This window comes from Myotis davidii, unplaced genomic scaffold (assembly GCF_000327345.1).
Source record: "Myotis davidii unplaced genomic scaffold, ASM32734v1 scaffold363, whole genome shotgun sequence".
In the NCBI taxonomy this organism is placed as follows: domain Eukaryota; kingdom Metazoa; phylum Chordata; class Mammalia; order Chiroptera; family Vespertilionidae; genus Myotis; species Myotis davidii.
In genome coordinates this window covers 974,145-996,778 of record NW_006294069.1, presented here as the reverse complement: position 1 = coordinate 996,778, position 22,634 = coordinate 974,145, and the positions used below count along the sequence as shown (strand labels likewise).

Here is a 22,634-nt window from a genome sequence, read left to right as displayed (position 1 = left end):
TTCTTTCTTTCTTATCTGATGGTTTAAAACCTCAGACTGGTGCCTGGCTTGCCTTTCTGTCCCTACTTCACTTACCCACTGGGTCCTAGTGGCCTCCTGGGCTAGCAGCTTGGCATGCGGTGTCCCCACCTCCCCCGGGCCGGGACTAATGGTGGTTTAACCTCCAGGCAGGAGCTGCCCCCGAGGCCGAGGTCCGGCTGAGCCCCGCAGAGGAGGCCCACCTGCGGCTGGAGAGGATCTTCACCGCGTCTGTAATGCCACCTCCCGTGTGTGGTGCCCCAGGCCCTGGCCTCCTCCTGCCTGAGGCTGGCGGCCAGAGTGTTTGTGTGTCTGTGTGTGTGTGTGTGCCAGTGTGTGGATATGGGAGCACCTGCCCATGGAAGAGTGCTCCCTGCGTCCTGGGGACCTCACAGTGGGCTTCTCACTTCAAGAAAGGAGAGAAGGCCCCTGTGGTGGGTCTGAGCCCAGTGACGCCTGCTCCTCCAGGGAGCCCAGTGCCTGTGGGAGGGACCCCTCTTGGCTGGGGATCCAACCCCCTTTTCTGGCCCTGTCCTCTTGCCATGAGGACGTCTTGGTGCCAAGGTCTGGTGGGTGTCGAGACGGGAGCTGACACTCCCCTTTTTTGATGCCCCGGCTCTCCAGACCCAGGGGGGCCTGTTAACTCCTTGTCCATTTCTAAGAGGCAAGGTCCAAGGCCTGGCTGACTCCCCTCCCTCTCCAGAAAGGCCTTTAAGTGACCAGCTAGAGGCCGAGAGGCCAAGGTGCCTTATACTCGGGCAGTTGGCATGTGGACCCGGATGGGGTGATGCCTCCACGTGCCATGGGTAGTGTGCCCGCCTGGGAGTGGCGTGGTGGTTCCGTGGGGGTTTGAAGAAGGGTCCTAGACTTGGGGCTACTGGTGGTCTTGCTGTCTGAGAAGTGCAGTGATGACATTTCTGAAGGGCAGCCTTTGGGGGCGGGGGGGCGTGTATGGAGGCCAGGGATAGCCCTGTCCTGGGGTCTGAGGGCTACAGGGGAGCTAGGCTGGAAAATGCCCTATAGATAAGGCAAGGGGCTCCCAGGGGAACAAGGCCCTGGGTATGGTGAGGGGGCCTGGCCTGGCAGCACACAGAAGAGGAGCCTAATTCAGAATGGACTAGATGGCCAGCTTGGGAGAGACTGTGGCCAGGATGGCACAGTCCTGTCCTGCCCTGGGCTCAGTGCACCTGCCCGGGCCAGCAACCCCCCTCCTGGTGCTAAGCAGCTCCCACCATCTCCCACCCGTACCCCACACCTTGGGCAGCCCGAGAGTGCCCGCCCACTTGGCCCAGGGCGCCTGCGGAAGGGGACGTGTGGATGGTCTGCTTGTCTTCACCCCTCTTCTTCTCTCTTCTTTGCTTGCTGCTGGTAGCTGGACCCTGAGGCCGCCTCTCCTGCCCACAGCCAGGTAGGGTGTTCCTGTCCCCCTCAGGAGCCCTCCACTTCCTCCGGTGACCACCTGCCACCCCCGGCCTGTACCTGGGCCGGCGTCTGTGCTCGGGCCTCATGCTGGAGTGTAAGGGCTCCTTCCCCTTCTGGTCCCCACCTGCTGTCCGGCAGGATCCTCCCGGGAGGCAGTGCTAAGTGTTGGAGATGGGGCAGCTCTGTGTCAGGCCCTTGGGGAGAGTCTGGACTCAGTGTCCCCACTTGAGTTTGGCTTCTGTGGTACATGGTGCTTAGCCACTGGAGACCCAGGGTTTTGGTTTCTGGGTGTTTCAGTTCTGCTTGCTCTGGGTAGCTGAAAAGGCTCAATTCCAACCCCTTACCCCCACCCCCAGTCCCCATCCAAAACCTGAAGATGCAGCTTTCTCTGTCTCCACCTGCTGGGCAATGTGGGAAACCCACCTTCGAATTAGCTCTGAAGGAGTTAGTTATAGGCCATGGCCCTTTGATGTCTGTCACCTTATACATCGATCTTCAAACACTTGACTTGCAGAACGTGCCCATTCAAGACAAAGGTTTCGCCTGTCTCACGATTTTCAGAAGACAACACATACAAAATAATTTTGTTTTATAAAGTTACTTTTCTTCAAATATAACTAACCATTTTTTAATTTTCTTCACTTAATTTAAGCTATAGACACCCCGTAGTGATCCTCCTAATTGAAGGGTGAATTCACTGCCATGATTGCCAGAGGCCGGGGACCACTGGGGTAGCCCGCCTCCTCACTCCGTAGCTGGGAAGGGCAGTCAGCGAGGGAGAGAGTTCCCTGAAGCCGGAATCCAATCTGGGAGCAGAACCCCCATCTCTCTTTCAGAGCTGAGGATCCTCAGAGCGCGGGGTGCAGCCGAATGGCTGCTTCATGCCATGGGGGGCGGTGACCATCCCCCCAGCAGGGCCCCTGGATGACCTATTGCCCCTTTGCTCACACACAACTAAAGGAGCCTGAAGGGTCTGTCTCCTGTTTGCCAAGCTCCCCCTGGCACCATTCCTGCCCAGCCCAAGTCGTCTCATGGAGTGCCAGGCTTGGCAGCCCCACACCCTGCAAATGCTTCTTTCTGATTGGTGACCACTTGGGGCCTCAAGCGGCTCCCAGCCCCTCTGTACCCGTTCTGGTGTCCATCTGTGTGGCATGCAAGCGTCTTCCCATCTCTGGCCCTGCCTTGTATGGCCTTAGCATGTCCACGTAGGTCTGTGTACCTCCCGCCTTCTGAGGAGGCAGGGAGTAGGAGCCGCGAGGCTGGCGTGGGCACCTGGGCATTGCCCCTGCCCCGGGGAGCATCCTCTGCAGGGGCAGGCCAGGCCGAGGCTAGGACTCCGGCCCCACTTATCCTTCTGCACTGCGAGGTCCTCAGGAGCCACTCCCGCCCCAGGCCTTGAGGAAATGCCCTTCCCGGGCTTGGTAAGGGAGGGCCCATCGCGATGCGGGAGAAGCTGGGCCTGAGAGGTCACAGCAGCTGTGGCCCAGGGAGGGCTGTGGGCTTAGGATACTAATCCCACCGGCTTCGCAGGGAGGTGGGGGGAAGGGCAGCTGAGGGTGGAACCTACTGATTTGTTTTCCAGGGATCGCTCTCTCCTGGACACATGCTCCCTGTGCCACTGGCCCTCAGGACACTAGCTCTGTGTCCTTGTCCTCCAGGCTCCCCAGGACCACCACCCCCTCCTGGCTTCCCCACCTTTTCCCTCTGACACCGCTGACGTGCCTGTTCTGTGTCTGCCAACCAACTGCGCCCCTCCCACCCTCGCCCTCGCCCAGTGGCTCCTCTGGAAGCCCTTCCCCTGAGTACCTCCTCTCTCCCATTGTCCTTGCCTCCGTTTTCCAGAACAGAGTCTAACTATGTATCCTTCCCCTCCCTCTGCCAGGTGAAGACAGAGGAGCAGATTGCAGCGGAGGAGGCCTGGCACGAGACAGAGAAGGTGTGGCTGGTCCATAAGGATGGCTTCTCTCTGGGTGAGCCTGGGGGCGCCCAGGGGCAGGTGCCCGGGCCTTTGGGGTTCAGGACGGGTGCTTTCTGCATCTGGGAAGGGCTGGGTGGTGAGCAAGGAGAGGCCGGACCCTAAAGGGCCCAAAGAGGGCAGCAAAGCCTTCCCAGGCCCGCGCCTGACCCTCCGCGCTGCTCCACAGCCAGTCAGCTCAAATCCCAGGAGCTCAGCCTGCCCGAGGGGAAGGTGCGCGTGAAGCTAGACCACGATGGCGCCATCCTGGATGTGGATGAGGACGACGTGGAGAAGGTTGGCAGGAGGCTGGTGGAGGGCACAGGGGGTGGGCTGAGCTCCCCCCCCGCCTGTCCCTTTGCACAGGCCAACGCCCCCTCCTGCGACCGTCTGGAAGACCTGGCCTCGCTGGTGTACCTCAATGAGTCCAGCGTGGTGCACACTCTGCGCCAGCGCTACGGCGCTAGCCTGCTGCACACGTACGCCGGCCCCAGCCTGCTGGTCCTCAGCCCCCGGGGGGCCCCCGCTGTGTACTCCGAGAAGGTGTGATGCCCCCTGAACCACCCAGCCACTACCGACCCCACCTTTTCTGGCCCTGCCCCTGCCCCTTGGCATCCCACTGCGCCCTGTCCGCTCTCTCAGTTGACCTTGGGAAGAGCTGTCATTTCAAGGGGTGAGGACAGAAAGCCCTTCCCCAGCCTCTAACAGAGGCCGGAACGTCGCGAGGGTCTGCATTTCCATGCCTGGCCTTCGCCTTGGGATCCCTCTGCTGCCCTGGAGTGAAAGGCCCAGAGAGATGTGGACCTTGGGGGCGAGGGGTGTCTGAGTGGACCAGCTAAGAGCCTATCCATCCTCCCCACCCCTCTCCTGCCCAAGGTGATGCACATGTTCAAGGGGTGTCGGCGGGAGGACATGGCCCCCCACATCTATGCCGTGGCCCAGACGGCATACAGGGCAATGCTGATGAGCCGTCAGGACCAGTCCATCATCCTCCTGGGCAGCAGTGGCAGTGGCAAGACCACCAGCTGCCAGCACCTGGTGCAGTACCTGGCCACCATCGCAGGCACCAGCGGGAACAAGGTGTTTTCTGGTGAGGCAGGGGCAACCGAGGGACTGAGAATGGGCTTGGGAAAGAGGGTGGGCACGGAGGCCCCTGCCAGGTCCCAGCGTTTTTCTCCCTGGCCTCCCCGTGCCCCGGCTCTCCTGACGGCCCCTGGGCCTCTCTCCTCCAGTGGACAAGTGGCAGGCTCTGTACACCCTCCTGGAAGCCTTTGGGAACAGCCCCACCATCATGAACGGCAATGCCACTCGCTTCTCCCAGATCCTCTCCCTGGACTTTGACCAAGCTGGCCAGGTGGCCTCGGCCTCCATCCAGGTGAGGGGACACTCAGGGTGGTAGGCGATTGGCCACCCGGTTTCATGCCCTAGGAATCAGGCTCTCCCGTGTCCCATTTTCCTGGGATTCGACCCCAACAAAACGGACCCTGGCCCTGGGGCTGGCCTGCTCCAAGCCTCCCCCATTCTGTTCCCTGTGCCTGCTGCCCTGGGTGGGGTCCAGCTTGGCTTCCTGCCCAAGCCCCCCCCTGCCCCCGCCGTCCCGTGCTCAGGGCCTTCTCTCGGGCAGTGTCACCCAGGGAAGACTGGCCTGTCAGTAAAGGTAGGCCCCTCCTTGCTGAATGAAATCTCTCACCACAACGTGTCCAGCTTCCCACGGAGGCTGTAGGCAGAGGGCAGTGTCCTCCTGTGAGCTGGGCCTGTCTCCATCCCTCCCCCTCCTCCCCACCCCCCACCCCGACACACACACCCTGGTTTCTGCCCGGGTTTGCCCCAGGGGTGCTCTGGCCTCTGGTCAAGCACCTGGAGATTAACCAGCGGCCGCTGGCTCCGTCGGCCCAGTCCTCTCTGCCGTGGGTGGGAGATGCTTTTCCTGGCACCTCTCTCCTTTGCCCACACCCTTCATGCTCCGCACAGACGATGCTTCTGGAGAAACTGCGCGTGGCTCGGCGCCCGGCCAGCGAGGCCACCTTCAATGTCTTCTACTACCTGCTGGCCTGCGGGGATGGCACCCTCAGGTGAGACGGGACAGAGGGGACAGGAGGGAGCTTTGGGCTCCAGCCCCGAGAGTTCCTAGACCTGGCCACTCGGTTGCATCCCGTCCCGTTTGCGTATCGCCAGGCCCTGAGGATGACAAGATGAATGAGCCGAGGCCCTGCCCGGCAGGAGCTCCCTTTGCCTGGGCACAGGGGTCTGGTTATATGTGAGGGGCACAGTTAGCCCTTCAGTGTTCTCGGTGCTTAGCTAGGATCTCTGCTAAGCCAGCCCTAGCGAGAAAGCCCCCTGAGGTACAGGCCGTCAGGAGCTGGCCTGCAGTCACACAGCTAGTAGGGGGCTGAGCCGTTCCACACGGGGACCGTGAGCCTAACCCCTTCCCAGTGCCCTCCCTCTAAGCTGGCCCTCCTGCCCCACGTTAGCTCCTCTGCCAGGCGCTTCCCTGTAGGCCTTCGGACTTGCTGTCGGTGTTCACTGACGAGAGGATAAATGATGAGGCTGAGCCGCAGCCCGTGGGCACTTCCTCTTTAGATCTTCTTGTAACCGAGGGCGCAGTCCCTGTCCTGCTAGACTCGCCCTTCAGGCAGGTTTCCTGCCCCCCTCCCAGGGGTCTGGCTTGACACGCTGTACCAGGGCATCTCTGGTGACCTGTGCTGGGGAGACTGGTACCCTGACCAGGCATCCAACTGATGAAGAAAGGCGGTAGCAGCTGGCCTGGCTGCAGGGCATGATGAGCCGACAGAACTGAGACTGGAATCTGAGTCTGTCTGTCTCCACACTGGTAGGGAGATGGCCTTGGCATAGGGACCAAGCACTGTGCTGATGCCTCATTTGTGCCCCTAGGACAGAGCTCCACTTGAACCACTTGGCAGAGAACAATGTGTTCGGGATTGTGCCACTGGCCAAGGTGAGGGGTCCTGTGGGGACTGGGTTGACAGCCCTGGGCGTTGGGGGTAAAAGAAGCCTCAAATGCCTAGCCGGTGTGGCTCAGCTGGTTGAGTGTTGTCCCTCCTTTACACCGAAAGTTTCCTGGTTCGGTTCCCAGTCAGGGCGGGTATGGGAAGGCAACCAATCGATGTTTCTCTCTCTCTCTCTTCCCCTTCTAAAGTCAATAGCATGCCCTGGGGGGAGGATTAAAAATAATAAGAAGAAGCAGCCTCCAATGGATTGCAGTGCCCATGGGAATAGCAGGAGCCCGGCTCCAGCTGGGTGGCTCTCCCCTAGCTTTGCCCTCCCTGAGGCATGGGGGTCTGCTGCGGGGGGAGGGGCAGCCCCTCTGAGATCCGGTGCCAGTGTGCCCCTCTGTCCCTGTAGCCCGAGGAGAAGCAGAAGGCAGCTCAGCAGTTCAGTAAGCTACAGGCGGCCATGAAGGTGCTGGGCATCTCCCCCGATGAGCAGAAAGCCTGCTGGCTCATCCTGGCTGCCATCTACCACCTGGGGGCTGCAGGAGCCACCAAAGGTAATCTGCCCAGGGCCCCCACAGTCTGGCTTGTCGCCCAGAGACCTTTGGGGGACCCTCCCACTCCCAGTTTGTCCTTGCCCAGCACAGACTCATCTGTTATCAGACACCCCTCTTTTACTGCGCCTCTTCCCAGCCCCCCACATCAGAGCAGAAGGCTCCCGACACCTGGAGAAGCATCTCGGCCCATGGTGGCCGGAGGCCTGGATTTAGGTGGCCGTGAGCGGGAGCTCTGTGAAAGCAGGGGGTTGGGGCTTGGAGGCCGATGGGGAAGAGAAGGGCCCCGACTCAGAGCAGTCCCCTGGAATAACTCTCCTTCTTGTTCCCTTTCTGACAGAGGCCCTTGAGGAGCAAGAGGGTAACTGACCTTGGCCCCTCCCTGGGGTGTGGGGCCCCCTGGCCCCCTCTTGGTGCTTGCCCTGGGCTCTCTCTGGGGGCTGGGCTTGTTCTGTTGTAATGCGGGGACTGGCCTGGGAGAAACCTCTGGGTTGAGGTGGCGAGGGCAGCGGCTGGCGGTGGGCTTCTGGGAGTCCCCAAAATAGCTGCTCCTATCTGTTTTGCATCCAGACCCTGGAACCTCTCACGGCGCCCTCTTTGGGCTCAGGTGGGCTAGGGTGGGCCTGCTTCCGGGGGTTTCCTAAGGCCAGTTTTCCCCGAGTCCACCCTTCTCTCCACGGGTTTGGTAGCAGGTTTCTTACTCTTGCATGTCAGGGTGAAGGCCACTAGGGGGCAGCAAGCACCGTGGTAACCAATGGGCTGCAATTTCGGCACTTGTGCTGGGGGCTTGTGAATGGCTAGGGCAGTGATGACGAACCTTTGAGCTTGGCGTGTCAGCATTTTGAAAAACCTAACTTAACTCTGGTGCCGTGTCACATATAGAAATTTTTGATATGTGCAACCATAGTAAAACGAAGAGTTATATTTTTGATATTAATTTTCTATATTTAAATGCCATTTAACAAAGAGAAATCAACCCAAAAAATGAGTTTGCGTGTCACCTCTGACGCGCATGTCATAGGTTCGCCATCACTGGGCTGGAGCTTGGCCTGGCTTGGAAACTCCGCTGCCTTCCTCTGAGATGACGCTGGTGGGCAGGCACTCGAGCACCTCTTCACCTCTTCCTCCTCCAGTTTAGGGAAAGGGGAGCCTCTCATAGCACCCAGGGCTTCGGCCTCATCTCCTTCGGGATGTGAAGGGCTGCAGGCTGCTCAGCAGGAGCGAGGAAGCGCTGGGGGTGGGGGGTGGATACACGGAAGAACCGGCATCTGGGTGTTAGGCTCCTTATGATCCCAGCAGGTGGCATCTCTGCCAAAAAGGAAGCAGGCTCCGTTTTAAAGAAGCTATTCCCCAAACCGTAGGCGGCCAGGCGGGCGGATGGGTGGCCTGCTGTGTCTTAAAGAAGTTCCTTCATTCTGAGGAGGTGACAAACCCCAGTTTCCTGTACCCAGCCCTACTCAGTGCTGCCTGCAGGTGGAGCGAGAGCTCTGGGTGTGCAGCACATGGACCTACCTTGTGAGCAGGGTCTGTTACCTCCTCAGAGCTTCCAGGGGGACTGGGGCCTTGGAGGCTGAGGGGAAAGAGAAGTGTGTGTGTGTGTGTGTGTGTGTGTGTGTGTGTGTCTGTCTGTCTTTGGAGGGTCTTGTGTATGTGTGTCAGTGTGATTACATACTCCTGTGAGATTGTGAGTGCGCGCGTGCGTGTGTGTCCCCGAGCCTGGTTGTGTTTTCCTGCCTGCTCGTCCTCACAAACCCCCACCCTCCGCCGCCCGTCCCCGTGGGCCTGGCGGGCTCCGTTGATGACTGTTTGCTAACATGCTGTTTTTCTTTGCATGCTGCATGCTGGTCCTTTGCCTTACAGAAGCTGCTGAAGGTAAAACCTTGTTTCTTGTTAGCTTTCCCTAATTGCCGTGATTAGACACATGTTGGCTGAGGCACTTCTGTCTGCGTGGGCTGCTTTCTTTCCTCTGAGGCTTCCTCACGTCCCCACTGCTGGGCCATGGGTGGGTGTCCCGTGGTCTCCCCTGGCGGATGCCTGGAGGTAAGAGGGAGGGTCCTGATGCGTTCATGGAAGGGAAAGCGTTGTACTCCCTCCGGACCTGCCCCCCGAGGCACAGGTGGATCTGGGTGCTCATCGTAGGTGGGCGCTGGCTCATCCTCTGACTGCATTTCCCCAATTTGGTACCCGGGATCCAAGCCCTAAAAGGATGTTGGAAGCTGACAGGATGCCCTCTGGTGGCAGCAGTGTGTATTACCTCCTCCTTTAGGACCTGCTCGTTCTCTCCACCCCCCAGGGGCACAGGAAGCTGGCAGTTGCTGGCTGCCCTGGTTTAGCCTGAAGCCCTCTGGTGTCATCTGGGCTGGTTTTGCCTCTGGAAGATGCCTACTCCCCAGTCCAATGGGAACAGGGAGCCAAAGGGCATCAAATGGCCTCAGGAGGAAGACCCAAGGTACCAGATGGTTCTTTCTACCCCGTAGCTGGGCGCAAGCAGTTTGCCCGCCACGAGTGGGCCCAGAAAGCCGCGTACCTGTTGGGCTGCAGCCTGGAGGAGCTCTCCTCGTCCATCTTTAAGCACCAGTACAAGGGTGGCACCCTGCAGCGCTCCACCTCCTTCCGCCAGGGCCCGGAGGAGAGCGGCCTGGGAGATGGGACAGGTACCCTGAGCCCCTTGGCTGGTGAATGTCATCGGGAGGCTTCACCCAGGGCTCACTGCTCTCTCTGCCATGGGGAGACTGCTGGGGTGACTAGAACGTCCATCAGGGGGAAAGGAAGCCCCAAGACCCCTGCTGACTTGGCCCCGGGTAGGGAGGGAGCATACCCGGGTGGGGATCTCCGGGAGCCGGAGACACGTCTGACCCTCTTGCCCCACAGGCCCCAAACTGAGTGCGCTGGAGTGCTTAGAGGGCATGGCGTCCGGCCTCTACAGCGAGCTCTTCACCCTTCTTGTCTCTCTGGTGAACAGGTGAGTGCCGAGCGGGAGGGCCCAGGAGCTCTCGGGCTTCCTGCCTTGACCAAGATGGACTAGAAGCCTCTGTGCTGCGTGATTGCCGAGGCAGAGCCATGTTCCACCAGCAGATGGCTCTGTGTCCTTAGGGGCCAGTGATGGCGAACCTATGACACGCGGGTCAGAGGTGACACGCGAACTCATTTTTTTGGTTGATTTTTTTCTTTGTTAAATGGCATTTAAATATATAAAATAAATATCAAAAATATAAGTCTTTGTTTTACTATGGTTGCAAATACCAAAAAATTTCTGTATGTGACACAGCAGCAGAGTTAAGTTAGGGTTTTTCAAAATTCTGACACGCCGAGCTCAAAAGGTTCGCCATCACTGTTCTAGGCCAAGGGAGGCACATCCTCCCCACCGGGGCGTTGGGCACGCACGCGCACAGGATGGATGGGAGCTGGCTTGGGGCAGGGCAGGGCTGCCGGTGGGGCCTGTTCAGTGGTCCTGCCCTCGCCAGGCTGACCCAGCCTCTCCCTGTGAAGGGCTCTCAAGTCCAGCCAGCACTCCCTCTGCTCTATGATGATTGTGGACACTCCGGGCTTCCAGAACCCTGAGCAGGGCGGGGCGGCCCGAGGAGCCTCCTTTGAGGAGCTGTGCCACAACTACGCCCAGGACCGGCTGCAGGGGCTCTTCCACGAGCGCACCTTTGTGCAGGAGCTGGAAAGATACAAGGAGGTAGTGCTCGACCTGGGCTTGGCCTGCCCCGTCCCTCCAGGCCTCACCCTCTGGCCTTGGCCCCTCAGGGAGGGCATCTGTGGGTGAGGGGACGAACCACCTTCCCCGCTGGCGGCTCCTTCCCAGCTTCTACGCTCTTGTCATTTCTGCCCACCGGTGCTCTCTGCACTGGGCCTCTTTTCCTGCCCAGGCTACATTCTTACTTTGTGGGGTTTGCTCCCCAAGAACTAAAGATGCATTCAGGGTCCCAGGAGCCCTTTCTCGCCCACCTTTGAGGCGCCACCTAAGCCCTGCGATCGCCACTGGGTGTCGGGCATGGCCCTCCCTGTCTCCTGACCTGTTAAGACGGTGATTGATCCTTTGGGGGCCCTTCACAAAAGGGGGTCCTGGATGAGACGAGATCTAGAAATCCTCCCTCATGTGGAGGTGAGGGATCTTGATCCTGGGGAGGATATTTATCGGGGATCAGAGAAGATTCAGGAGGAAAATGACAGTTGTCTTCAAGTGTCTCAGGGGCGAGTGTGAAACTGGAAGGCTTACTCCCCATAGTCTACTCAGTGGGTGTGCATAACGGAAATCGGTGACTAGCTCAGTGTGAAAGGAGGTTAGAAGAGTTTTAGTCGCCCTGGCACGAGGTGCCTTGGGAGGTAGTGAGCATGGTCACTCGGGCTGCTAGAGGGGCGCTCCTGGGCGGGACAGGAGGTCAGACTTGCTGACCGCCTCGCCTGCTCATAGAGCTGCGCCCACCCATGGCCCGGTGCTCACTACGCTCTGCCTTCCTTCCCAGGAGAACATCGAGGTGGCGTTTGACGACTTGGAGCCGGCCACGGACGATTCTGTTTCTGCCGTGGACCAAGCCTCCCATCAGTCCCTGGTAGGAGTTCCCGCGAGGCCCTGGGCCGGTCTCCTCTCTCCTTTCCCATTCCTCTTCCTCAGCAGGACCCTCCCAGTGGTGCCCCTGGGTGCTGAGGCCGGGGGGAGGGGGCAGCAATCAGGCCCAGACACCGAGCACTTTAGAGCTATGGTCCCTGCCCCTCCCTCACCCCTCAGCCAGTTTGGCCAGGAAGGTGGCACTTTCTTCTGCCCTGGTGTAATGGGGAGCCTCAGCCCCTGGGTGTCAGAGCCAGACAGGAAGGTGTACGTCCTCTCTCACCAGCCGGGCTTAGGCCCCCTGTTCTGTGACTGGCTGAGGCTCAGGTCCTCCTAGGTGGCGAGGGTCTGGGGGACCCAAAGGACATAGTCATTCCCTCCCATTGTCCCCAAAAAGAAGACTGATGCGCCTGGCAGAGTGGAGTGAAGAGGCAGCATTGCACCCCAACAGGGAAATAGCGCCCAGCTATAGACGCCCACTGAGGGCCATGTGGATATGATCTCCCCGCCCCTTGGGATGGGTGGGCTCTGTCACCCTTGGGACTAGTGTCTTGGGCACCTTATTGCCTGGGGACTGGCTGGCCTGCAGTGCACTTGGCATTTGGTGATGATCTCCAATTAGGGAAGTCACCTGAGGTGCTTTACTGGAGAACCGACATTTTTGCCAGGCTTGCTGATCTCCCCTCGGCTTCGAGTCCTGTCTCCCTCTCCTTCTTCCTTGTGGGAAGGCCCCCGTTGGCTCGCAAGGGAGTGGGGAAGCGGCTTTCCCTGACCCCCGGGCTCCCGAGGTGGCCTCCCTCCAGTACCTTTGCCATTCCCACGAGTATGAGGAAGTCAGTCCGTGTGGCTTAGGAGCAGCAGTGGGTCAGGCAGTGTATTTGGATGGGGGTTGGCCGTTCTTTCCTGTCTTTGCTCTTCCTGTCTGATGGGCCTTGGCATCGGGCGGTTGCACCCTTGGGGATGAGGGCCCCTCCGTGCCCAGCCGGCCCCTCGCCATCTGATGACTTCATTGCTCATTCGTGCTGGCAGATCTGGCCACTCTGGGACCGTATTGCTCATCAGTCCTTGGTCCCCTCCTGGTAATCACACTGACTCCCTTGGGCATCTTCAGGGAGGAGAGGTAGGCAGCTGGGGTCCAGGAGGGAAGTGGCATTTCTCTTTGATCTCTTGTCCCCAGTCCCTAAAGGCCAGGCCAGAATGGGTGTGGGGAAAGTTCAGTCCTTCTTGCTTGAGGAAGACTTGGAAACTCCATTGAAAAGATGCCCTCGGTCCAGATGTGGCCACAGATATAGTTTGTTTGGCTTACATGGGGCATTAGAAATCAGAATTCAGTATTTCCATGTGCTCTGGAAAAACTGGAGGATTTACCAATTCTAGGCCAACATTCTTGCAGGACAGCAGTTGGCGGCTGCTGAGTGGTGGCTGTTCGCTTTCGGTGGGGACACCTGGTCTCCAGCCAGCCTCCATCTGCCCATTTGGGCCTTCACGGCCACTAGGTCACTTGTCGTAGGCTCTTCACACTTGAGTTTATGACTCTGCAATGACCCCCCTGCAGTGCCCTGGGTGCGCCTCGCTCAGGTGAGCCCACAGCTGTTACTCACTGACAGCTTCCTTTAGGCCACGCGCTGGGCTCAGAGGTGATGCCCAGGGAGTGACTGCAGCATGAGGCCCTCGCAAACCCCACGTGACCTGCGAGAGGAAGAGGATGGAGGAGAGCCTCTGGGTGTCAGAAGCCTTCAGTCTTTGGTGACTTTGGACACGAGTCCTGGGAGTCATAGTTTGCCGTGGGCTTCTTCCTCTGATCTCTGTCTGGTCTCCTCTTTTTCCTCTCTGCCCACCTGCTCCACAAGGTGTCAGCAGTGAGGGGCGGGAGCGGCTGTGTGTGTGCGGTGTGCGTGTGTGCGTGTGTGCGTGTGTACGTGTGCAGCATATTGATCGTGCGTGGTTAGGGACTGGGCGCTGGCTCCGTTCCCACAGCTCCATGTGACACTGGGACTTCTGCGCTTCTCCATAGGTCCGCTCACTGGCCCGCACAGACGAGGCCCGGGGCCTGCTGTGGCTATTGGAGGAGGAGGCCCTGGTGCCGGGGGCCACTGAGGATGCCCTCCTGGAGCGCCTTTTCTCCTACTATGGCCCCCAGGAAGGTGACAAAAAAGGTAGGTGGCACCCCTGGAGGGCAGCTCCTCTACTTCCTCTCCAGGGGACCCACCTCTATGGGTCCAGGTGGCACTGCCTAGGGCAGGGGTGGGCAAACTTTTCGACTTGAGGGCCTCAATGGGTTCTTAAACTGGACCGGAGGGCCGGAACAAAAGCATGGATGGAGTGTTTGTGTGAACTAATATAAAGGGTACGGTCTCTTTTTTTGTTAGTTTTATTTATTTCAAACGGGCCGGATTCGGCCCACGGGCTGTAGTTTGCCCACGGCTGGCCTAGGGGCTCCCTGAGTCCCTGGGCTTTGTGGAGCCGGTGCCCTGATGGTCTGAACCTGGCGTCTTCCACCCTCAGGCCAAAGCCCCCTCCTGCGCAGCAGCAAACCACGCCATTTTCTCCTGGGCCACAGCCATGGCACCAACTGGGTGGAGTACAATGTGGCTGGCTGGCTGAGCTACACCAAACAGAACCCGGCTACCCAGAATGCCCCCCGGCTCCTGCAGGACTCCCAGAAGTAAGAGTACCACTCACTCTGCCCCTGTCCCACCCCGAAAGGCTGGTTTGGGCCCCCTGGTCAGAGGCCTCCCCTCCAGCAGGGTAGATACCCTCTGCTTCCTAAGAGGCAATAGCCAAGGCTAGTTGAGAGCTTGGGAGTGGCCTCCTGGAGTAGAGGTGGGGACCAGGCATGTGCCCTGACCGGGAATCAAAACGTGAGCTCCTGGTTCATGGTCGATGTTCATTGAGCCGCACCAGTCGGGCTTATTTATGTATTTACTTATTAAATCTATAATTTTAGATTTGGCTAATGCTCTATCCATTGAGCCAAACCGGTCAGGGCTTTGTGTGTATTTTAAAAATATTTTTATTGGTTTTAGAGAGGAAGGGAGAGGGAGAGAGAGATAGAAACATCAATGATGAGAGAATCATTGATCAGCTGCTCCTGCACGCTCCCTTGGGGAGAGAGCCCACAGCCCAGGCATGTGCCCTGACCGGGAATCAAAACGTGAGCTCCTGGTTCATGGTCGATGTTCATTGAGCCGCACCAGTCGGGCTTATTTATGTATTTACTTATTAAATCTATAATTTTAGATTTGGCTAATACCCCCTGCATTCTTCACAAAAGGCAGGCATAGCCTTAGAAACCTCTCAGGTGTATAATCCCTGTCATCTGTTCATTTATTTAGCAGATAATTATTGGCACCTTCTCTGTGACTGAATAAGACACAAATCCCTGCCCTTATGGAGTTTACATTCTAGTGGGACTGGAGACAGTAGACGTAATAGATTATATCTTCTGTTAGGAGATGTTGGGCTCCACTGTCTCCTGCTGCATGGGCACCCTTTCCCCGCTCTGCCCTGCCTAGCGACAGAGAACAGATCGCCTGCTCTGTCCAATCCCTGGATGCCCCTCCCTCGGCTGCCGCCCACCCTGGTTTTGTCTTCTCACTATTCAGAGATCTCTCTACAGTGTCTCTGTAGGGGGAGGGGCACGCAGCCCGAGGCTGGGTAGGCCAGGCCCCTTGCCATGGGGGTTGTCTGGCTTCCTAGGAGCTCAGAGAAGGAATGGCCTCTACTGCTCTGTGAATGTGACTTCTTCCCTCCCCCACCCTCCCTCCTCTGGCAGGAAAATCATCAGCAACCTGTTTCTGGGCCGGGCGGGCGGCGCCACGGTGCTCTCGGGCTCCATCGCGGGCCTGGAGGGCGGCTCGCAGCTGGCGCTGCGCCGGGCCACCAGCATGAGGAAGACCTTCACCACGGGCATGGCGGCGGTCAAGAAGAAGTCCCTGTGCATCCAGATTAAGCTGCAGGTGGTGAGTCTGCCAGCCCCGCCCCGGTGCCCCTGCTCACCCCGGCCGGGAACCTGGGCTTCTGGGCACACTCAGGTCACCCAGTGCCCACTCTACGTCCCACTTTGACTTGATTGATGCTGGTGGGGTCCCCTTTTTCAGTGCTGTTGCCTGAGTGGCAACTCAGACCTGTTTTTTTGTTGTTGTTGTTTTAATAGATTTTATTGATATTTTTTACAGAGAGGAAGGGAGAGGGACAGAGAGTTGGAAACATCGATGAGAGAGAAACATCTATCAGCTGCCTCCTGCACACTTTCTGCTGGGGATGTGCCCGCAACCAAGGTACATGCCCTTGACCGGAATCGAACCTTGAGTTCACAGGCCAACGCTCTATCCACTGAGCCAAACCGGTTAGGGCTGTTGTTGTTGTTTTAAATATTTTTATTGATTTCAGAGAGGAAGGGAGTGCCAGAGAGAGAGATAGAAACATCAATATTGAGAGAGAATCATAGATCGGCTGCCTCTGCACGCCCCACACTGGAGATTGAGCCCACAACCCAGGTACATGCCCTTGACCGGATTTGAACCCGAGACCCTTCAGTCTGCAGGCCGGCACTCTATCCACTGAGCCAAACCAGCAAGGGCGGTCACTCACATCTGTGAAGGCAGAGTTATCAGGCTTTGCATGTCCCCGGCAGTGGTGAGGCGCCTGCCAGCCTGCAAGGAGTCGAGATGCTGGCACCAGTTCCCTGAGGGCCATCCCTTCTTCTTTGGCAGGACGCCCTCATTGACACCATCAAGAAGTCGAAGCTGCACTTCGTGCACTGCTTCCTGCCTGTGGCGGAGGGCTGGGCCGGGGAGCCCCGGGCCGCCTCCTCCCCCCGAGTCAGCAGCAGCAGCGAGCTGGACCTGCCTTCAGGGGACCACTGCGAGGCTGGGCTCCTGCAGCTGGACGTGCCCCTGCTCCGCGCCCAGCTTCGCGGCTCCCGCCTGCTCGATGCCATGCGCATGTACCGCCAAGGTGGGGCCTCCTTCGCTCTCAGCCTCCCTTTTCTGGACCTGCCTCTGTCCCTCCCCATCCCTCAAAGGGGGACCATGGGCCTAACAGGGTGCTGCTCCCCTCGGGTCTCCAACCCGCCCTCGATCTCTTTTCCACCCCGGTGCCTCCTCTGTGGGATCTCGACTCATCTTCCAGCCCAGCGTGCTCCCTTCTCTTTCTTTCCACTCTGCTGACTCCTCTCCTCTGCCTCTCCCTTCCATATTCCTGTCTTCTTCATCCCCCCTGCCCCCCCTACCCCACATGCCTTGTACCCAGAGCTCCATCCTTTCCCCTTCGCTGGTTTGGATGGTCACCTCTGCCCCCAGCAGCAGATGCCCTCATGGAACCATCTGCCCAGTGGAGGTACCAACCTCTAAGAGCAGGGTGGTGGCTGGGTTAGCCCCGCAGTGAGAAATGAGGTGCTAGTCATAGTTAACATCCATAGAGCACTTACGGAGTACCAGGCACTATTCCAAAGTCATCACACACATTGACTCACTTAATGTGCGGAGGCAGAGCTGGACTACCTCATGACATGTAGGTACTGTGACCATCCTCAGATGAGGAGACTGACGCTCAGAGAGGTTAAGGAACTTGCCCAACATCACACAGCCCGTGAGTGGCAGAGTGGGATTTGACCCAGGCAGACCAGCTTCCCAGTTCCTGCCTCTCAGGTAGGGCTTTGCTTGTCTGAGAAGTTAGGAATGGCCAGGTTTGTGCCCATTTCCCTCAGCGAGAGGAGCAGGCAGGGTCCCGCCCACCCACAGCCAGGTCCCCTGGAGGCCTCCCCGTGGGCACCGCCACTTTTCCTCAGCAGCCAAGCCAGGAAACGGGCTCCCTGCTCTGCTCCAAATAAATCATCGATCTGTCCCCACGTCTCGATATGGAGTTGGTGTTTATTATTTCAAAACCAGATTGTTACCGCTCTGAACAAAAATCAATGTGCTTTACTCAAACAAGCAGATCGATGAGGCCAGCAGCAGCCGGGCCCCCCTTCACTCAGCCCCCAGCCACCATCGATAGCGCTGATGATTAATTAAGATGCCTGGTGCTCGGACCTGCTATCCCGGCCCATCAATTTAATTGCAGTTCAGATACAATCAATAGCTCACTTTGTCTTGGCCCCCCCCGCGGCCCCCGCCTCCTGTTTCAATTATCAGGCACATGCATCAGCCTCATCTCCCAGTTGGAGGCTTTCCCAGAGCCAGCGAGGCTGGCACGGTGGAGAGAGCCCCCGACCGGCTGTCAGAGTTTGGGCTCCGGGTCCAGCTCTGCCTCCAGCCACAGGCTTTGTGATCTTGAGCAATCAGTCGCTCCGCCTCTCAGGCCTGTTTCCATGTCTGGGAGATGAGCTGTGTCTGGTTTAACACCTTTTTCCAGTTTGAAAGGCCATGATTCTGTAGAAGTTGGTTTCTTGGTCCTCCGCTGTGGGCTCTGGCCTCCTCGGGTGAGACCGGGTAACCTCCCGCCCGCCACCATCCTTTCCTTGCTCCAAACCGGAAGCCATCTCACCCTTGCCCTGACCGCAGGCCCAGGCAGTAAGGGCAAGAGCCACACTCAAGGGGCCAAAGAGCCGCAGGTGGCTCGCGAGCCGCAGTTTGCCGACCACTGGCCTAGGACTCAAGGTCAAGATGGGGGTAGGAAGGGAGCCTTTTCCCATGTCCTGCTTCAGTAGACTGAGGAAAGGAGCCACCAAGTGAGTCAAGCTTTCTACATATTTTCTAATTAAATGACTACCATGCAAGATACGTGGTAGGGCCTCCACTTAAAGATCAGGAAACCAGGGCTCAGAGAGGCCTAGTGACCCATCTAAGGTCACGTGATACGAGGAGCCAGGGCCAGGTTCCGCCCCCAAGCTCATGTGCTGTTTCCCTCAGCTACTGTCCAATGCCCTATTTTTATTTTTTTTTCTTATTAAGTCCTCAAGACATTGTTCTCTCTGGGTGATGACAGTCATGGCATGGAGGACTGGAAAGCGTCTTAGAGGCCATCTGGCTTTTATAGCATCCCTTCCAGGTGGTCAGCCATCCCCCATGTGCACCCCTCACGGACAGGGAACCTGCTTCCTCCCAGAAGAACCCGTTCCCCTTTTAAACCTTGTAATGCCACCGTAGGGCAGCCCTAGATGTCCTCTCGGCTTCCTGCTCCTCGCCCCTGACTCCTGCCTCTCCGCTCTCTCCTTTCCTGGGCCTGCCTCCCCCGGCCAGCTGTGTCTTCCCCTGGGGGTGACCCTCCCCGCCAGTGCCTGGGCGCGGTGGCTGTTGGAGAGTGTGGGAGCAGGGGGGGTGCTGATGGGCCTGGCCCTGGGCTGCGCTCTCTCTAGGTTACCCTGACCACATGGTATTTTCCGAGTTCCGCCGCCGCTTTGATGTCCTGGCCCCACACCTGACCAAGAAACACGGGCGCAACTACATCGTCATGGATGAAAGGCGGGTAGGTCTGGGCCCCAAGGCACCCCCCTCCACAGACCCCCTTTTCTCAGCTCAGAGCCCCCCGAGCAGCTACCCTTCCTTCCCTGGAGAGAATTGGTCTGGCCCTTGCTCAGGCTCCTGGTTCTGGCCATCCAGAATGAGACCAGGTGCAGGCGGCAGCCAGCCTGTGTCAGTAGAGAGAAGGTAGCCTGGGGAATGGACTGCAGGAATCTGAGAAGAGCCACCCTCTTTGGAGGCCTGAGGTGGGGCGTCTGCTGACAATCCTTCAGGAACACCCAGGTGCAGACGAGAGCTCATGTTTTGGTGTGCCGCTGGTAGCCCCTGGGCCCCTCAGCCTTGACCTCCACTTGGGACTAGTTCCTGCAGAGGAAGCTGTGCCAGGGTCAGCCTCAGGCCTCCCGGGCCCCTTGCCAACCCCGGGTGGGTGATTCCTGGCTGCGGAAGGGGATGTCCCCCTGCCATTCTAGGCTGTCACCTTGACCCTCTCCTGAGCAGAGCAATCCTCCCTCACTGTGCTCTGCCCTTAGGCACCCTGCCTGACTCTGAGGGCATCTGACCTCGGGATGGCTTCCCTGAAAGGGCGGGTACTCTACAGAACGGGCAGAAAGCCCCCCTCCCCTTGTCCCGAGTCACACACAGACCCACACTCGCGGAGACCCCAGAACCTTCTCTCATTCAGGGCCTGCCAGGGTCCTCGGCAGTCCTGGTGTGAATGTAGACGACCTGCCCCACAACCCCTCACTCCTCACCTTCATTCCAGCTTCCCACTCATGGCCACGCCCAGCACCTCGCCCGCCCTGGAAATGCTCCGCCTCTGACATTCCAGCCTGGCCTTCTCTGACTTCGCCTCCCTCCTGGGCGTCTCACTCCTCTCTGTCCATTGAGACCTCTCATTCCTGGATCCCACCCCATTCTCTCTACTCGGTCCATCCCCTCTCTCTTCACTTCCTTTTCCGCTCTGCCTCGAGGCCGCAGTCTAACCCTCCGGTCACAGCCTTCATCACCGTCCTCAGCTCTTCTGAGCCTCCCCTAGCACCTGCCCTGCTCCCCTGACCCTCACCCTGAAGGACCAGCCTTTGGGCATCCACACGCCTCCGTTTAGCGCTCCCAAGTTGCTGTGGGAGAAAAAGACACAACCATGTGGACTTGGAATTCCTACAGCTTCATGGTCTCCAGCCCCAACGGGGCCCTTGGGGTGGCCTGGCAAGTTTTCCGTGTGCCCCATCCTTACCCGGGCCCAATTCTAAGCTCCTCCCCTGACTCGCCATCCTCCACCTTCTCCTCTAATGCTCCCCAGCCGTGCCTTCCCAGGTCTCCTGGCCAGCGGCTGACCTGGCCTCTCAACGCTCAGAAAATCGAGGCCCCAGCTTCCTCCTCTGTCTCCTGTACCCTGCTCTTCAGGGGCCTCCCTCCTCCTGTCTGGGTGGGAGAGGCACCCTTCCCTCGTCCAATCCGTCCTCCTGTGCTTCGGACCCCATTCCCGGTGGTCTCCCTGGCGACCTGCTCCCTTGGTGGTAACTCTCCTCTCCTGTTCCTTCGGCCTCTCTCCTGCCGGCTCTTCTCTCAGTGGAGAAACATCCCACAGACGTTGCTGTCAGAAAGGAGCCTTCTGTTAACTCTCTCTCATGCCGGACCGTGGCCTGTCTCCTGCCTGCCCTGTGCCTTCAACACTTCCTCTCCTCCCGCGTCCTCCCACCCCACCGCCATTCATCCCTGCACCCACAGCTGCCTGGTTCCCCTCCCTGACACCCGTCTCCTTGGTCTCCTTGTCTCCTCCTGCACTTGGTGTTGCCAGAGCTAACGGGCACCTCTCTGTGCTCCTCCGCAGCATGTGACTCTGTGGCCAGCTCTGTTCTCTTTGAAAATCTCTGCTCAGCCTGTTCGCTGCCACTCCTGGCTTTCCCTCGTCTCTCTGTTCTTTCCTTCTCAGAACTTCTGAGCTTCCCTGCTTCCACTCGGCCCTGAAATAAAGCGCGCTCTCTCCTTTGAGACACTCTCCTTGGCCATATGTGTTTTCTCTTCTGCATCCTCTTCCAGGGCAACCGAATTCACACCCATCACTTCAGTTACCACACATATGTATTGATGACTCCCCAAATCAATAGTTCTAGCCCGGGCCTCTCTCCTGGACTCCAGACGTGCATTTTCATCCAGCTCATTTCTGGACTTCTCTACTGGTGTGCCACCGCACCTCAAACTCGGCATTTCAAACCAAACGGATTATATCGCCTCCAGAACCCACCCTTTCGCTTGTATTCTCTCCCTTAGAAAACGACACCATTGTCTGTTTCGTTACCTAAGTCAGAAACTTCAGTGTGTCCCTAGATTCCTTCCTCTCTACCCTTCCTCATACCTGGTAAGGCTCTATCTCCTGAACATCTCCTGCGTCTACCCCCCACCCCCCAACCCCCACTGCCCTTTAGGTCAGGCTCTATGTAACCTTCTCTCCTGTAGATTATTGCGGTAACTGCCTAAGGGGGTTTCCATTCACCCTCTGCCCTTCTACCAGTGATATCTCCTTAGAATGCAAATCAGATCACGTCCTTCCTGAGAGAACCCTCCAGGACCTCTCAGATCACACAGATTCCAAGTATTTTGGCTACTGCTCACCTCCCTAATTGTACCCAAACTGCTCCCACTTCACTCCAAAGTATGCTGACTACTTTTCTCAGCACATTCTGTTGTCTTCTTTTCCCAGGCCTTTGCTCATGCTAGTCTCTCTGCCTGAAATGCCCTCTCACCTACTTTGCCTTGCTAATTCGTGTATCTAAAGACTCAGTACAATCCACACCTCCTCCAGGAAGCCCTCCAGGATCCCCTTGGCTGACTTAGATGCCTCCTCCTCTACGTACTTCACTAATTCACTTGTCTCACAACACCCAAAAGATAGCTTGTATCCTTATAGCCCCAGAATCTAGTAAATGCCTGACCCTGTGGGAGCCACCGAAAGTGCTTGGTGCACAAATGAGGGACTGAGTGGAGGACAGGGAAGGACTAAGTGACTGGGCGGGGCCCTCTGTGGATGGGGAGTCCCTGGGTCGGCTCCTGACAGAGACCCCTCTCTCTGCAGGCGGTGGAGGAGCTGCTGGAGTCCTTGGACCTGGAGAAGAGCAGCTGCTGCATGGGCCTGAGCCGGGTGAGTTGTCCCCACAGGAAGGCGGTCGGGCCTCCCTCTCTGGTCACCCTTGTCCACATGGCTGGCCCTCCCTCATTGCCCTCCCTGCTCAGTCTTACTCCAGGAATCTCCTGGTGCCCCTTCTGAGTCTTGGCCCCTGAGTCTTGGCCCCTGAGCCCACTTATCCACCGCCCCAGCCACTCTGGGGCCGTCCTTCCTCTCCAGCTGCCCTCATTAGGGCAAGGGGCCAGGAATTTAGATATTCCAGCTGCCGCAAACTTGATTTTCCTCCCTCTGAATAACTGGCTTGTTCACTGCCGTGAACACCTTGTGATGTCAGGAGGGAGTGGGTTGGAGAGTGGCCCTGAACTTGCCCTGGGTCCTGGTGTGGGGAGTGGGCAAGCCAGAGGGAAGAGGGCTAGAAGAATCGGGAAGGCAGTAGGCAGAGTTCTCCGGAGGGCAGAGACCCCTCTGGCAGCTCGTTTGGGGCTGCCAGGGTCCCAGGAGGGCAAGCAGGACATGGTAATGCTGTGCTGCCACCCCCTGCCCACGGGCCGAATTCCTCATCTGAATGGAACGTAGCACATGAAAGGCAGGCACGCCCGCCCCGGGTGCCAGTCTGCTGCTTCACCACACGAGAGGGTCAGCTGAGCATTCCT

The 22,634-nt window shown here is 58.4% G+C and overlaps 1 protein-coding gene across 5 annotated transcripts in view; it reads left to right on the top strand.

Annotated features, from left to right (window-relative positions):
• MYO18A (myosin XVIIIA) overlaps positions 1-22,634 on the top strand; it is an 85,916-nt gene that overhangs the window by 35,641 nt on the left and 27,641 nt on the right. For 2 of the 5 annotated variants that reach the window (XM_015566747.1, XM_015566746.1), the window contains exons 3-21: positions 3,323-3,410; positions 3,585-3,691; positions 3,761-3,937; positions 4,271-4,484; positions 4,627-4,769; positions 5,366-5,466; positions 6,287-6,350; positions 6,758-6,902; positions 8,760-8,771; positions 9,377-9,553; positions 9,771-9,861; positions 10,389-10,581; positions 11,369-11,455; positions 13,466-13,607; positions 13,957-14,116; positions 15,227-15,413; positions 16,167-16,410; positions 18,752-18,861; positions 21,931-21,996. In XM_015566747.1, coding sequence (XP_015422233.1) covers positions 3,323-3,410; positions 3,585-3,691; positions 3,761-3,937; positions 4,271-4,484; positions 4,627-4,769; positions 5,366-5,466; positions 6,287-6,350; positions 6,758-6,902; positions 8,760-8,771; positions 9,377-9,553; positions 9,771-9,861; positions 10,389-10,581; positions 11,369-11,455; positions 13,466-13,607; positions 13,957-14,116; positions 15,227-15,413; positions 16,167-16,410; positions 18,752-18,861; positions 21,931-21,996 — 2,508 coding nt within the window. Of the gene's footprint in view, positions 1-1,390; positions 1,427-1,477; positions 1,535-3,322; positions 3,411-3,584; positions 3,692-3,760; positions 3,938-4,270; positions 4,485-4,626; positions 4,770-5,365; positions 5,467-6,286; positions 6,351-6,757; positions 6,903-7,239; positions 7,261-8,759; positions 8,772-9,376; positions 9,554-9,770; positions 9,862-10,388; positions 10,582-11,368; positions 11,456-13,465; positions 13,608-13,956; positions 14,117-15,226; positions 15,414-16,166; positions 16,411-18,751; positions 18,862-21,930; positions 21,997-22,634 lie in introns of those variants that run through there. The other 3 variants (XM_006768054.2, XM_015566744.1, XM_015566745.1) reach the window with 3 other exon arrangements.